Genomic DNA, 15813 nt, shown 5'->3' with positions numbered 1-15813 from the left:
GTGTGCTGTTGCTGTACCCCTTTCCAGCTCGTCCCCTGGAGGAAATGCGTGTGCATGAGAGAAAGAGACTGGGAAAGAGACAGAGAAAAGGGGAGGGGGGAGAGAGAGAAAGAGAGCGCTTGGCAGCTGGTTTGATGAAGGATGTACGGAGAATGTTAACCAGACAATCACCTTGCATCTTATTGATTGAGATGGAAGAGAGGTAATTAGCACAGAAAAGAAGGGGAAGCTGAGGCCACTTTCAATGTTTTGATACAAGGTGTTCTCTCTTTGTACCAATCTACATATTGTGTTCTTTGTGTGTGTTTGAGCATGAAGGGAAACGTTTTGTTAAAGGTTATAGTGAATGTCCTGATTTTTTTTTTCTGCTGTGTCTAGACGTGACAAAAACTTTTGTGCACGTAGAACGTAAATGTTAACCGGTTCACTCTATAGTACAGCTGTGCTGGTGGTTAGTACAAGACAGCTGATTAATGTAGACCCGTTCCAGTTTTACTCAAACTATCAAATCTGCAGAACAAAGAGCAACACCTAAAACTCATTAGATTGAAATTTTATATTAAAATACTGTGAATTCAATACATATATAAGACAGGACTTTTTTTTTTGTTTGAAAATATAGTTTGTGGTCTTTTGCGAACTGGATAGGGTTTTTAAATGAGACTAAATGATGGGAAAAAATGTTAGTGTTACTTCATTGATAATACACAGTTGCCCGTGGTGACGATATATATCAGATTTATGGAAATGTTTCTTCTATCAGAAGAGATTTGGGTCTAGAACGCCACCTCGTGAATCAGTCCATCAGTATTTACAGATGTAAACTTATTTTTTTTAAAAAGTTACATCCAATTTAGAATCACTAATTAGCTTCTACCGTCTCGATTCTCGATCTTTTATCCAACATCTTCCTGGAATGGTCCACATTTAGGCTTGGCAGACAGAAACATTATATAAAAATAATGATCTTTCTTCAGGTGGAAACTGACAGCACACATCAGGTTTTACCAGTGACACTCCTCGCCATGACCCTCATGGTCTCATTTTCAGGAGTGGGTAAACTGCAAGTCTTAACTAATTCTCCCATTTAACAGCGCATTAGTAAGAACATACTGTTTATCCTGCGATTTAATGAGCCTGTAATGGCAGGAATCAGTCAGTGGTAAAAGAAGTAAATGATGCCAGAGTAAACAACGCCTTAGATCAGCAGACTCATCACTCGTGTTGTCTTGCCTGTTTGTTGCGTTGTTTCGAGTAAATTCAACACGTCATGCTATTTACAGTACAGCACACGTCAGTGCTGAATCACACCTGCGATCTTTGGCCTTGAACTCGATATATAGTTTTACCTATAACACAGTAGGGCTTTTGTTCCACCGTGGTTTTTGACATTTTAGTCCACCTCTGAACTCTTTTTCCAGTCCGGTTTCATGCCAGAGAAGAGGTGTTTTGGATCCCACTTAAATTTGACACCCTGCTCTGTTTCTCTCTGCTTATTGAATTTAAATAATCTCCTCTATAATTCTTTCAGTGTCATCCTGGTAAGCTTGGAGAAACCATAAATCCGAGGAGCGTAAAGCCCTCCTCTCCCGGTTGGCAGACATTTTTATGGCTAGCCACATTGTGCTGCTACTGTCAGTGGGTTGTAAAAACCCAAGAATGTTTCACAGTGCGCATCATGCCGTAATGCAGATGGGAAGGGGACAGTCAGCCCTGGTTTTATTGTTGACTTTTGAGTATTCCTTGTTAATTTATGCCTCGTCTGAAGAACTCTTATGTGTGTCCTTTCAGCTCGCCACTGAGACAACCGTCCTCGACGGCCAAAGTGTGCCTGGTTTGTGGAGATGAGGCATCAGGTTGTCACTACGGCGTCGTAACATGCGGAAGCTGCAAGGTCTTCTTCAAAAGAGCTGTGGAAGGTATGGCATCGTCCCACGTTTAGATGAGATGTCACTGGCTTGAGCTTAAAACCCTGCAGATTAAGCAAACACAAGGGAGTGCAAGAAAACATTACCACCTCTCTGACAAGATAATAAGTAAAACAGCAAGCAAATCAAGAAACATATCGACCAGTTGATAGCACACACAGTATGCAGCATAAGAAACACACAGCGAGTACAGGAAACAGGCAAACAGAGAGATTGGTACAAGCCAAGTACACAATAACCGCATTTGTGGCAACACAAAAAATAATGAACAAGTAATTGGCTGAATCTAGGTATGGAGCCATTATCTTTTGATTGCTCTTTTGGAACAACATTGATGATTAGTTGACGTCAGTGTTTTTGTATCTGCAGCATATGCAGCCTTATGTGTTTTCAAATTGGCGAATGTGTTTCTTAATTGATGTTCTAGAAATTCTACTGCAACTGTCCTTTGAAGCACCGCTCCTCTCTAAAACAGAAATAAGGATCATTATTAGGTTATTTACATTATTATGTAAATAACAAAATAACTTAAAGCAAAAATTGGGAAACGTAAAATCTGAAGTCTTTATATTAAGGGCCATCAGTCAAACAATACTGTTTGCTCTGGGTCTAAACAGAGCGTGTTGTGTGTGACGTCTTCTTTTGCGCATTGAGGGTTCACACTAGAGCGCGTTTGCTGTCGCATTTTATTTGTAGTGTGAACAAGCAGACAAAAAAAGAATCGGATTTGATCCAAAAATCGGAATTGAGCATTAAGACCTGCAGTGTGAACGTAGCCTCAGACGCTAGTTCCGTTTGCCTCTTTTCGTTGCTGTGCTTTGGACTCTCATATTTTTTATACAGGAAAAAAAGAAAAGACACATTAATACTGTTCTATTACGTTGCAGGAATTTCTAATTAATTATTTCACTCAATATCAGATAAATGAAGAGAATCGCTTTAACTGACAATTGCAACTCTCAGACTTATTGGCCAATATTCTGCTTATTTGGAGGATCTTATACCAGAGTGATATGCTATGAAGGACACTAACAAAACTTCAAACCCAGTCTGAAATAATAGGTATGACATCGATGGTAACCATCTTTCTTTGTTAAGCCGTGCTTTCTGTTTCACGCATCATGTGACTCTTCTTCTACGCAAGACTATCCTTATGAGTGTCGCCTACTGCAATCAGAGATACTGTTAAATGGTGATGACAAAGTGGTGAAATTAAAATTCAACAAATTCTGTAAGGTACACAAAATATAACACAACAAATAAGATGGAAATTAGAACAGAAAAGTGCATTCAGCCATTCACACCTATTCACACCAGCTTGTTTTCTATGCTGAAGTGCTTTTATCTAATGTTCACTCACATTCAGAGCAACTTGGGTACTTTGACATGTAGACTGGAGCAGTCATGGATTGAACTGCCAACATTCCGATTAGAAGATGACCTCCTATACCTCCTGAGCGACAGCCACCCCATCCATTCATTCTCCTCCGCTTATCCAATTCAGGGTTTCGTGGGGCGAGCTGAAGCCTATCCTAGCTTTCACAGTACGAGAGGCGGGTACACCCTGGACAGTCGCAGGGCTAACAGAGCGAGACAGACGACCATTTGCACTCACATTCACACCTATAAGCAATTTAGAGTCAACAACTAACCTAACCCCACTAACTGCATAACCCTGCCAGGTTATGTGTCCAGCACAAGTTACCACGGTGATTTATCCAGGTAAAAAGACGGATGACTTTAATCTCACGTTGTAATGTGCCTCTTATGTTAGGTAGGAGCTGGGGAAAATGTTAATGAGAAAAATGGTATAAGTCATTTTCAGATGTAACAACAACATTTTAAAGAGCTCACTTAAACAAGGACATGGTGGCAAGTTGCTCTTTCCACACATTCAGCACACTGTACTTTGCAAGAATTATTACCCATAGTTGCTTTTTAAAATTTCCACCATACTGTTGCATCTATGCAACAAACTACTGTTTAATCTCACTAGACCATCTGTTTATTTATTCCTAAAATATCATTAAAATGACCAAAATTAGGCATTACATTTATAGAGTGAGTCATCGGGGAAGAAAAAAGCAATTCAGTAGGTTAGTCTCCAGCAGCAGCCCTTTATGTTATATTTAGCTTGGGGAAAATCAGCACCAGTCATAATGTGCTTTTCATGTTGTGCCTGTTGCCTGAGGCTTTGGCCTAACTCATTTAGATGAGTGTTTGAATGCAAAACACACTTTTACAGACCCAGTGAAGGCGGGGGGGGGGGAAAACAGGAGCAAACAAGGCTGCTAGCCAGCCAGCCGTCAGGCCCTCTAGGTGTTTTCCTGACCATTGAAGGAATTGCATTCATTCCCAATCAAATCATGCCTTAATTTGATGATATTTACACACCGTCATTACGTAGAGACCTAAAACCAGATTATGTGTCTGGGGTTATCGAATCAGACGTGCCGTTGTTCTTGCTTCAAGCCTGTCTGGCACAACGCCGGCGGCAGACACTCAAGATCGGATTTTGTGCGGGAGCGCTAGTCAGGTGAGGCACCGGAAAGTGCTCACTTCTCTTTGTAATTACGGTGCTAAAACCGTATTTTTTGCTCTTATAAAAACACAGAAAAGGCTTCAGCGATTGCATAATGCCTTTCAAATTTAACACGGTGATCCTTACATTCATATTTTCTCAATATTCAGTATTTCTCGGGGGGGGGGGGGGGGGGGGGGATTTCCTCTTGATTCTGCACAACCAAAAAAAGAAAAAAGGCAACTGTGCAAACTATGAAAGCAACCCCTAGAGTGGTGTTATGTCATCAAGTTTGCATGAGACATGTGAGCTTTTACCTTACTTGACCCCCCTCAATAGCTACTGCTGCCGCTGCTGAGGTGGATGGAGAGCGAAGCAAAGGATGAAAATAGTGAGAGAAGGATTTTGCAAAGGGAGGAGAGATAGAGGACGGTGAAACGGATACAGCGAGGGAGGAGGGGGAGGAAGGACAAAGAAAAAGTCAGACGCAGATCGAGATAAAGAGAGGAGGAGCTGGGAGTAAGTAACATGGAGAGGGATGGAAAATGATGTGTCAGCAGCGAGTGCCGGAGAGGTGTAAGTCAGGACGTGAGGAGACGTTTCACTCCGCCCCTCTCCCAGTATTTCCTCCTCCTTCTCCTCCTCTTTTCTCTCAAAGTTAAAAACTTAGACTTGGCATGGGAGATATAAAAGAAGACTGCAGAGAGTGGGCATCTGTACAAGGGGAATAATCCAGCCCATGCTTAATTTCTTTTGGCACGGCCTGCCTCGGGGGACACAAGTTTTCGGTCGGCTGTAGCTCATTAGACGACTAACTGGCTCACAGCCCTTACTACAGAGCTAGCATTCTGAAGCCATCAACAAATCAGATGATATTCTGTGATTGTGAAGAGTCTGGTTTTCTCTTTACTCGAGTCATATAGGTCATTGCTAGGTAGCTTTTCTTCTCTTTTTTAACATCACTGGGCCTCAGCACGGTTATCCTTTTGAAGTCTACGTTTTAGATTTACATTTAGACCATCTGTTTGGAATATCTATTGGCCACATGGGCCCTTCACTGTCCAAATCTGTTCACTTACAGTTCTCCTCAAGAGGACTAATATTCATTCCACTTAATGTTGTCATATCTACCAGAAGGTGCTGCCAACTGTACACTATAAAGTTTAGAACCATGAGCCTGTGAAATATATATTAATATTAAATTAGGTGTTGAGAACTCTCTGGCTCCCAGTTTGCCGAAGAAAAAAAAAAAAGCCCTCGGTTCATTCTTACCTCACAACATACAGTATGCATTAATATGATTTATTAAAATGTATTTATTATTATATATTAACATTAATTGCTCTAATTGCTAACGCTCACGGGATAAATGTATATCAGAGGCACTGCATGAGAAACACATGGCACTTACATAATCCCCAATAGCAATCAGTGGGAGAAGTCCATCACGCCAAAGCGGGCATTTTGCTGATTACTGGGAAACATATAAGCCAATCAAGTTGCTACATTAAAAGTTGAAGTTTACGACACTTTGTACCGTGTGGGGGCAAACGTTTCTATTCGTAGTACAGATGTAGATAAGTGCTCTTATCATTTGTCTTGACTTACTGTGTTAGTAGTGTGAGTTAGCAGGACATTTGTTCAAGCTCTTTGGTGGGATGAGGCATCAAAGTGCCACGAGATGCTGTGTTGGCAGTCGGGGTTGAGCCGTTAATTAAATCACAATGCCGTGTATTTGTGCTTATGTGGAGCAATTATAACCTGCGGGAGGAAAAAATAATCATTTTTTTAAACTTGTTGAATTGGCTGTTGACATTACAGCTATATCACTATTCATTTAGATAGTCCAAAATAACTCCCTGCTGGCTGCTGGTGGCAAAACGTCCTTTTAGAATACAGAGGGCAGCAACAACAACTCATTAGAGTACCTGCTGCTGCTGCCATTCATAGATTAGAACTACCCAACACAATGACTGATAAGCAAAATGATATTTAAACACTGTGGTATACAGTACTGTGAATTAAGCTCAAACTACACATTTTGCTTTCACTTTGGATTAGCCACCCAGCTGCATTAGCACCATTCACTCAGCATCATTTTTGTCCTTTTAACAACAGGATACCACTGGTGACATAAATCATGGTGACAATGTAAAACCAAGGGAAAAGGTTTGTCACACAGGCCTAGAGACTGGTCTGCAACCATATGACAAACACATGAAGCCTAGTTGTGGTTGTTTCGGTCACTGGTATATTACTTCAGCTGTAGTTTTAATGAAACAGAAAAGTGTGACACAAACCAGAAATGTGGAAGGTTCTCTTTCAATTAACATATTTCACAAGGCACAACTTTTACTTTGAAGGTAAACTTTCTCCACTTCTGGATTGTTCGCATCACACTTTCCCAAAATGCACTATTTGCAGACCAATGTGAAGAACTACAAGCAACCGTGGCAACCTGCTAGGAACCAAATCAACTGCTAAAAGTTTGTTTTAGTTAGGGGTTTTTTTTTTGTTTTGTTTTTTTGGTGCAGTAACTTCTTTGCATCCGATTTCACGAAGCAAGAAACAGCAATTTCTGACTAACCAGTCGGGGAAAACATCTTTCCCTAGCAACCAGTGGTTGTATCACTTCCAATATGGCAGACAACTCTAGAGCAATGTGCGTATGACGCCTTGTGAGAAACCTCGATTTCATTTAGCTGTTTCTATCATTTGGCTGTTTCTTGTCCTGCTGTCTTGGACTGCAGTTGGCAATGACAGCCCTTCTTCTACAAATAAGATGTGCTGCAGAGATTCATTGTGAGCCTCGGGCCAGTTTAACTTGAACCTGACAAAGGTGGAAAGATAGTTCATGTGTCAGCACTGCAGAGCAGAACAGAGACTATATGGTTGGTTGCTGCAGTCAAAGCCAATAAGGTTGGAGTCTGTCCACGGGATCTTAATTTTTAATAATACACAAAAAGTATCTCAGTCTGTGGGAAAACTGCATTATTAAAACTACTGTACTCTGGATTATTCTGGCTAAAAGGCTGAAATAATGTTGGCATTTAGCCTGTAGAAACTGTCTACAAAGTGCAACACATAAAAAAAAAAATAAAAAAAACCCCATCTCAGTAGTATTTAGTAACTACGTTCTCACACAGTGCTGTGACACCAATATTATCAGTACATAGATAAACAATTACTACAAATAATCCAGTTTATCTTTTAGAGAATGGCAGCTATTGTTAGACATTTACTGTGTTTACCGTTACATCTGGCATGTTAATTGTCCGATAAATAAATATAGAATGACTTATGAAGCTCACAAGGCAGCTGTACTTATGTTATTGACTAAACTGTCATGCAAACCTGCAGTAAATGTCTTGCAGTTAACTCTTCAGGTTATGGATTAGTCCTGCGCTGCAGAAAACAACCCTCTGACATAAAACAGCGCTTTGTAAATATGTGCCATCGCTGCTAATGAAATGTGGAAATAGCTGAATGCATTCATATGTGCTTCTTTCCTGCTTTCACTCCTCTAAAGACAAGTTTGTTGATACAAGACAGCTGCACTCAATAAACGGCTCCATGTGGCGCACATTTGAAGCGTTCAGCGCCAACTTATTATTCACATGTCATCAGTGGCTTGGCATGTCTGCTCCTCGTAATAATACCAGGTCATGCTTGGAGCTCACTAGCTGCTCTTACTGTTCCTCTTTCTTTTTCTTTTTTTAACTTTGGGTTTACGTGATACACGAGAAATTACTCAACCTTGCTACGCCCTCATTCAGCTCTAAAAATCCGACTGGGCCGTGGTTTCCGTGGCGCTCGTGTCAATCTGAAAAACTCATTCTTCCTTGCCTCCTCAGAGGAAGAGGTCGTCTGAGGACACGTCTTGCCCGGTTTCTGTTTGGATTGACAGCTCTGCTGTCCAATCCCGTTGCTCAGCTCAGGCTCGGGGGGGAGGGAGAAAGGCCTCCCTGCAGTGCCTCCTCGGTGAATGCTTCAGGTTGTGTGTGAAGGAGCTCATGTAACGACGGCTGGAGTCAGTGTTGTCCCGATCTCACCTTCCCCACATCACACATCCTTTAATCAGAAACTGCATAGCAAAGACACAACCGGAGGCACAAGAGGAAAGAAATTCAGGTGTACGGCTTGGGGTAAAAATGACTTACTCTAAGCATGTGTGTCGCCCCGATTGCAAATAGACCTGTAATGATATTAGAAGGGATATCTTATTACACTATTAAATACTGTTAAATTATGCATTCTTTTAGGAATATTCATATACATAAACAATACATGAGGGCTACAAATTATTTTTTATATTAAAATTGTGCACTTGAACAACATCTTGCACTGCAGACATATTATATTCTTGTTTAAGTGGTTGTTCACTATGTTCTATTTAATGCCTCATTTTAGCAATAAAAACAACATACATAACACTGTCTACTGTCCTATAAAGCCTGTTGTGGCACTAACAACTACACCATATGTTTTGGTGCTTGTGTGATGATATAACTCGCACTACTTCCTCCATGCCATCAGTTCCTCTGGCCTAGGCTGACCTGCATGTCTCCCCAGCGGATATAATCTGACCTCCATCTCTTCCTACTCCCTGGTGATACCTTTGTTCTGTGACTTCGATGTTGGTTACACCTTTTGTGCTCAACCAAATAAGGGCCGCCAATCTGATGGGCTTTATCACTGTCTTCACTGGTAATTGTTTTTTCTTTTTTTCTTTTTAAAGATACAGCACTAAGGGAATGGCGTTACGTTAGAAAGTGCTGCTGCAGATATGCCGCTCTCTTCATTAAAAATAGGTATACCACCACAATTATGCAAAAATGTCTTCATCCTTTGCAGAGGCGATCAGGATACTTATCAATTTGCAGAGAATTATTTTCAAAACATGCTTTAGATGACAGAAAGTTTTCACATAGTTATATTGCAAGAAAAAAATGCCTAAAAGCTGGGACCACTTGGCATCATAGATTTAGTAGTTTTAAATAAGAGCACAAACCTAATTGTGTAAAGCCTCATCCAACACAGCTGTTTGTGTGCTGTCCAAAGAAGCGGAGTAGCGATGCCATTGCAAGGCAGTGATTTGCATACTGCTGGCTCACTGGTGACAACAATTACATCTCTGTTTTTTTTGTTCGTTTTTTTTTTGTGTTTGCTATTTTGGTATCTGTGTAATGATAGGTTGCATAAACACCAATGAACCGTGATCACAGAATTGGCCAAATGCTTTGCTGGTCAATAATTAAATTACTGTCGTCCACGATTGCGTTCTTTAGTTAAGTCCACAGCAACGGTACCCAGTGAAGAAGTGTGCGTCCACTGGCAAGTGTTCTTCGGTGCCGTTATCCATGTGCGTCTGCATCTGTATTTGTGAGGTTATTGTCACAAACAGGGGTCTGACCACTTGTGTTTATTGGCTATTTAAATATGTCAGGTTAAAGGTTGTATTTTAGCAAAGGCCTGAAGCTGATTTTCGCTTTCGAGAGCAGCCGAACTGTAGCTTCCTGAGTGGCCAGAGTGCTGTAGGTCAATTGGAAAGAAAATTTCCTTCTTAGAAGAATTTCCTAGTAATGCATTGGTCCTTACATTCGTATTTTCTAAATATTTAATATTTCTCAGTTTTTATTATGGGAGTTTCCTCTTCATTCTGCACGAATCAAGAGGTAATTTAAAAGATAAACATGTTGCGCGAGTATATGTGAGCGCATGCACAGTGTGCATAAATAAATTCTCATGCTTGACACACACACACCTACACACAAACTCACACACAAAGTTGCACACGTATCCACCATCGGACTGCGACTTTGGCTGGCTCTTAAAGTGTGTTTCACTCTAACAATTATTAACAAGATTCACAGGAATGAGCCAAACAGTTGACACGAGGACTCCAGAGTTTCGGAACTGCCTTTCGGTCTGGCCTAAAGAGGCGCAAATGTGTGATTGTGTATACTGTAAACATGTGTGTGTGTGTGTGTGTGTGTGTGGATGAGGATGGGGGGGGGGTGCAGGGAATGGGATGGCTGCGTTGTGTATCCTGTGTCGCAGTTTACTGTTTTTTAGAGCAAGAAAAATGGGCTTATGTAACGGTCATGTGATTTAGCCAGAAATAGTGGTGGGGCTACAGCTGCTGCCTCTCCTCCTGCAGCTCGGTTCCTTGGCTTTTGGCAGCAGCCAGACAGACACACTGCGCACTACTCCCGCTAGCTCAGAAAACAACTTCTACTCAGTCCTACACACAAATACAGATACTGTACTGTAGGTGCAACAAAATGCAATGCACAGTAGCATTGTCGCTGGAGATAAACTGCATGTGAACGCCACACGGCGAGCTCCCGTACTAAAAGCATTGCAATCCACGACAGAAATTTTGCGTACTTTGAGAGAAACAAACAACTGACAACAAACGTGCAAGGGAAAATACGGAGCAATATGCACAGACATGCAAGCATTTGCATGCGCGCAACCATGTATGTGTTTGTGGGAGGGACACACAGTTTTAACATAAGCCCTGAGGGAGCTAAGCCTTATACTTAGGTCATTAGGGTCACAATGGCACACTGTACCACTCCACCCGGGTTGGGTTGTGATTTCAGTCCCTGTGTATGTGTGTGTGTGTGTGTTTATTTCTTTGTGGAATCAGATACAAGATTTGCATTATTTATTTATTTTATTTTTTGAAATTGCCAAGTGGAGCAGCTTTGGCTGTATGTGCATGTGTGCGCATGTGAGATAGTGAGAGTGAATGACTGTATGTGTGCATGTGCATGAGCCTGTCTGTGTGTGGGCGTATGGCGCTCTGAGGCTGGCGGACGTGTGGAAAAGGAGGGATGGAGACGCAGGCGTAGCGAAGGAGAAGAGTGGAGGAGGAGAGCGGAGCTGTACAGTGAAGAGCTAGTGGAGCGGAAGGAAGCTCTCTGAAATGGGAGATCATTGGGTTTAGCTCAGGGCTAGGCAGGAGGCAGGAGGGATTCTCGCCATGTTAGCATCACTGTCAGGAATAGTCTAGCTGCAGTCAGAGTCCTGGCTCCGGCGAATTCTAAAAACTCTCATGCTATTTACTGTCTAATGCACTATTAGTCATAGGTGAGAGCGGAATAATCACAATTTTAATCATTTTCACAGTCGTGAAAACCGATATTGCCACACATTTTTTTTACAGCTTACCTTGATGACCTACATTACAGTGGCTCACAGAGATCTGACATTACAATGAAACATTTCCTGCCATTCATGTAATTGGTTGTATATTTCCTGGAAAATGTTCAGAACTATTATCCTACCTCTATAAGTAAGCGGCTTCTATCTCCTGCTTCGCTTTTTTTTCTTCTAAGAAAAAACAAAAACAGACAAAAAAAAAAACCTGTTTTCTCCAAAACTTTGAAAATATCACTATTATTCTGTGTCAAGCTTCAGGATTGTCATCATCAAACTGACAGGGTCTTGTCTCCCTGTAGGTCAGCATAACTACCTGTGCGCTGGGAGAAACGACTGCATCATTGACAAGATCCGAAGGAAAAACTGTCCAGCGTGTCGTGTACGGAAGTGTCTCCAGGCTGGGATGAACCTAGGAGGTAAGGAGTCACATCCTCATTACACATTTGCCCGGTCACTTGTCTCAGATGTGGCATTTAAGTCAGCCTCTGTTTGCTTCATGGAAATTATAAATGTAGATCCGTATATAGTCACAAGAGGCCCTGGGATGCTGAGTCAGAGGATGTTTGTGTTTATATTATGTGTCTGAATATAATATGCATAATGCATCTACAGCAGGTGTAGCTCAACAATACTATATACAGTACAAGCTAAAAAAAAAAAAGAAGCCTGCAGACAAGTTGCAGCATTGTGTTATAAGGAAGTATGACACTGTATGTTAGCGGGGAAAATTTGTGTTTTATTTATTTATTTATTCTTTTAAGTGAAATGTATTCATTTTTTTTGCCACAGGCATATTCCAATTCAGGGTCACAGTGGAACGCGCAAAGCTAAAAGCACACTTGATAGATTTTCACTCCATTAGAGAGATTGAAATTACAAATGGTTTCCAATTCTACGCTCCCAAAGGGAAGTGAATTTCACCACAAATGTAAACACATAAAAAAAATACTCTGCTTAAAATTGTACAGACACATTTTAGGATTTTAGCAATTTACTAGATAAACAATGAAATATATGCATAAAGGCATATTGGATATTGTAAAAAGCACCTTAAAAATAGGATAAATAGTTTTAGGTTTACTAAACAATTGAATATTCACCAACTACTACTGAAGCCATGTAAAAGAAATTCTAGCTCTTATTATACTCTTTTTTTTAAAGGGATTTTTATAATACGATAACTTTTGATGGTATAAAAATGTTAACCTTCAGAATTACACCATAAGAATGGCCACTTGAATTGAACTCCTCAGAATAAGAGTGAAATGCCAAACGTTTTAAATGAGAGTACGACCTATTTTGTTATAAGGCCTATGATTTGAAGAGGTACATCCAATATTTGGGACAAAGTTTATCCAGCAAGCCGGCCAACCAACTCACAGTATAACAAAACTCACATAAACAGACACTGATTAGAAAAATCAATTTCGGAAAAGGATTTTAAGATCCATTTTCTGTCCTATAAACTTCTGGAAGCTTACTTTTCCACAGACAATTTAATTTGCCTCTATATATTTCAGGCAACAAAACAATATGAAATGGATGTAATAGTGAGTTGCTAGTGTATTATAGGAACAGAGCCCACTTTGTTTTGGTGTGTATTATAATGGTCTGAGAGCAAACACAATGTTCACTGTCTGTGAAGAACCGGGTATACGAGGATAATAAGTCTATAGGTGGATGCAGGGGTGAAGCTGGATTTTAAAGCAGAATACCAGAGTGAGATAGAAGCCACAGTATTATAAAGTGTTAGTCACATTAAACACTGCCCTTCAGCACAGCGAGTTCAGCACACATGGGACTGGAAAATGGCACCAAAAAAGTAGTCTGATTACAGATACCCTCCAGTAATTAGCCACATGTATCAGCACTCATAGCTTGAAGTAGTTTGAACAGCTTGAACACTCTCTTCGCTCTCTTCTTTCAGTATTTCTACGAGGTGTTGAAAAGCATCGTATGACCATGAGTCACAAATAAATAAAACTTAAGGTTGCCAGCAAGTGTATTTCTGAGTAGCAGCAGCGTAATCCATTGAAAGAGACTTCAGCTGTTTATACCTAATTACTGTATGCTGTGAAGACCAGTAAAGAAAGCTGACATGTTCCCAAAACTTAATAATAGACATATTTTTGTAATGCTCTTTTAATATCAGAATTTTATTTTTGTTTATTTGTTTTGTGAAGTTTGCCTTCCAGCCAACAAATATGATAATATTATTTCATGCTGTGTAAAGTGTAAGTAGTCCCTTTTATGAATATTTATTCCTACTGCCGCTATAGCATCATTTACAAGAGACATGGGATCTGTACCATGACGCATGTTCGATCTGGAAGTCATCTGCCTTCACTTTGGCTACCACTGGTTGTCCTGGCAACATTAAGCTAGTTATCGGCTGATTCTTTTAACTTGGAGCATCTCCGTGTGAAAGAGGCAGAGTTGACCAGAAGCAACATTATCAGAATCATGAGTGAAGGATGAGTTGCAGTGATTCGAGCAGATAAATCAGACCACAGATGGATAACCCCTTAATCATGCTCTATCGTACAGGCACCACCGAGTTAGTCAGTTCAGCCCACAGCTACAGTAAGTGCAAATATGTAGAAAGCAACTATAAAAAACAACAAATTAGCATCATTTTAAAGAACTTTAAGAAAAAAGTAATGGACTAGCTACATGAATTTAAAGCAGCTCATGCAAATTACACCAACCTAGTGAGAGTGGAGAGCACAAAGAAGTAGCAAATTTGGTAACTGTATCAAATATGTAATATTTATTATCGTTAAAACAAACCTGTAATACCACTGAAAATTTAGCTTATAGACATTTATTTATTAGCTAAAGAGTAGCAACAGCTTTATGTAGCTCAACAGTGGTTTATACATTTGGCAACAAGTGAAGCTCTGGTTTGATCCCAGGATGAGACAGAAATCAGGAAGGAGTCAGGAAGAGGGAAAAAAATCTGTCAAATGAAACATAGGGGAACTACCTGCTGTGGTAACCCCAACAGTTTTGTGAGGTGTCGTTGTAGACAGCATTGATTTTTATAGTCTCGATTGATGCCCCGAGATTAGCAATTTCACCGTCCTCGTCTTGGTTTGGAATAAAAAGAAGAAAAAAACAGACAGTGGTGAGGAGAGGCGGGTCTTTCTGTAAAACCAGTTGTTAATTGGCTAATGGCTTGTTAATCACAAGCAAATGAGCTTATTGTGGCAAATCCTCTTTTTGAAACATAGTATGACCTGGATTTACAAAATAGATGTAATATTTCATTCAGCATGAACCCAGAATGAGCAGAAAAATGTTTACAGAGGTCAAGTCAGAAAGCTATTTTCTTACAGTGAACTATAGTACGGGAAGGCTCTTTGAAATCACAACTATCGCCATGTGGTGGGCTTCGGGTAAAGTGCAGGTTGAAGGCGCTCACTTTTCCAACCGGAAGCTAGAACCGTGTTTTATACTGTTTTTGGGTATGTCTGCGTGTGCCTTATATGTTACTGGTAAAAACAGCTTTGAAAGAGAACTCGTTATTGCTAAGAACAATAGGCAGCCAGGAAAACTAGCTTGAAGTAACAGCATGCAGTTACGTCTAGCAAGTGAACTCAGGAATCAAAAAAAAGGTGGAGCGTTAGCTGCTAACGTTAGCAAACAATATCCTTTTCTCCATGTAATTAGTAGTCTGAGTAAAAGAAAGAGGCTTGATATGAATTGGAATATTGTAAACACTCAATAGTTTACAATGGTGTCTGTAAATATTACACTGCATGCACTGATAAGAAAAATCTGTGTGCTGTAACAAAAAACAGTTATAATTGTGATAAGAAATGCAAAAGCTGACTGTTTTTTTTTTTACATATTATCTGAAAGCAAACACATTTTTTATGCACTGAGAAGAGGCGAACGTGTCAGTAATAAGCAACCTCACCGGCTAATAGGAGTAGATAGGTGGGTGCAAGGATGAAGGTGTGTTCTAATATGTCAGAAGCAGCTGTGTTGGTGTCTGATGAAATGTAGCACAACAAGACAATAGACACAAATTTCTAGGTTTAAGTACATTACTCGAGTTTATTGAATCTGTCATGTAAAATTTAGACACAGATGAGATCAGACCAGAGCACATAAAACTACAAGAAACAAAACGGTTACAGTGTCTGACTCCAGTCAGATGTTATAGTTATGGTTACCCTCTGATAATGC

General features: G+C 40.3%; 1 protein-coding gene across 3 annotated transcripts in view; it reads left to right on the top strand.

Annotated features, from left to right (window-relative positions):
• Nucleotides 1-15813, top strand: part of nr3c2 (nuclear receptor subfamily 3, group C, member 2) — a 94659-nt gene that overhangs the window by 53089 nt on the left and 25757 nt on the right. For all 3 annotated transcript variants that reach the window (XM_026171360.1, XM_026171359.1, XM_026171358.1), the window contains 2 exons: nucleotides 1792-1919; nucleotides 11919-12035. In XM_026171360.1, coding sequence (XP_026027145.1) covers nucleotides 1792-1919; nucleotides 11919-12035 — 245 coding nt within the window. The remainder of the gene's footprint in view (nucleotides 1-1791; nucleotides 1920-11918; nucleotides 12036-15813) is intronic.

The sequence above is a fragment of the Astatotilapia calliptera genome, chromosome 6, assembly GCF_900246225.1.
Source record: "Astatotilapia calliptera chromosome 6, fAstCal1.2, whole genome shotgun sequence".
NCBI classification, from domain to species: Eukaryota; Metazoa; Chordata; class Actinopteri; order Cichliformes; family Cichlidae; genus Astatotilapia; species Astatotilapia calliptera.
The sequence above is the reverse complement of the archived record's forward strand: the minus strand, read 5'-3'. Positions and strand labels throughout refer to the sequence as shown.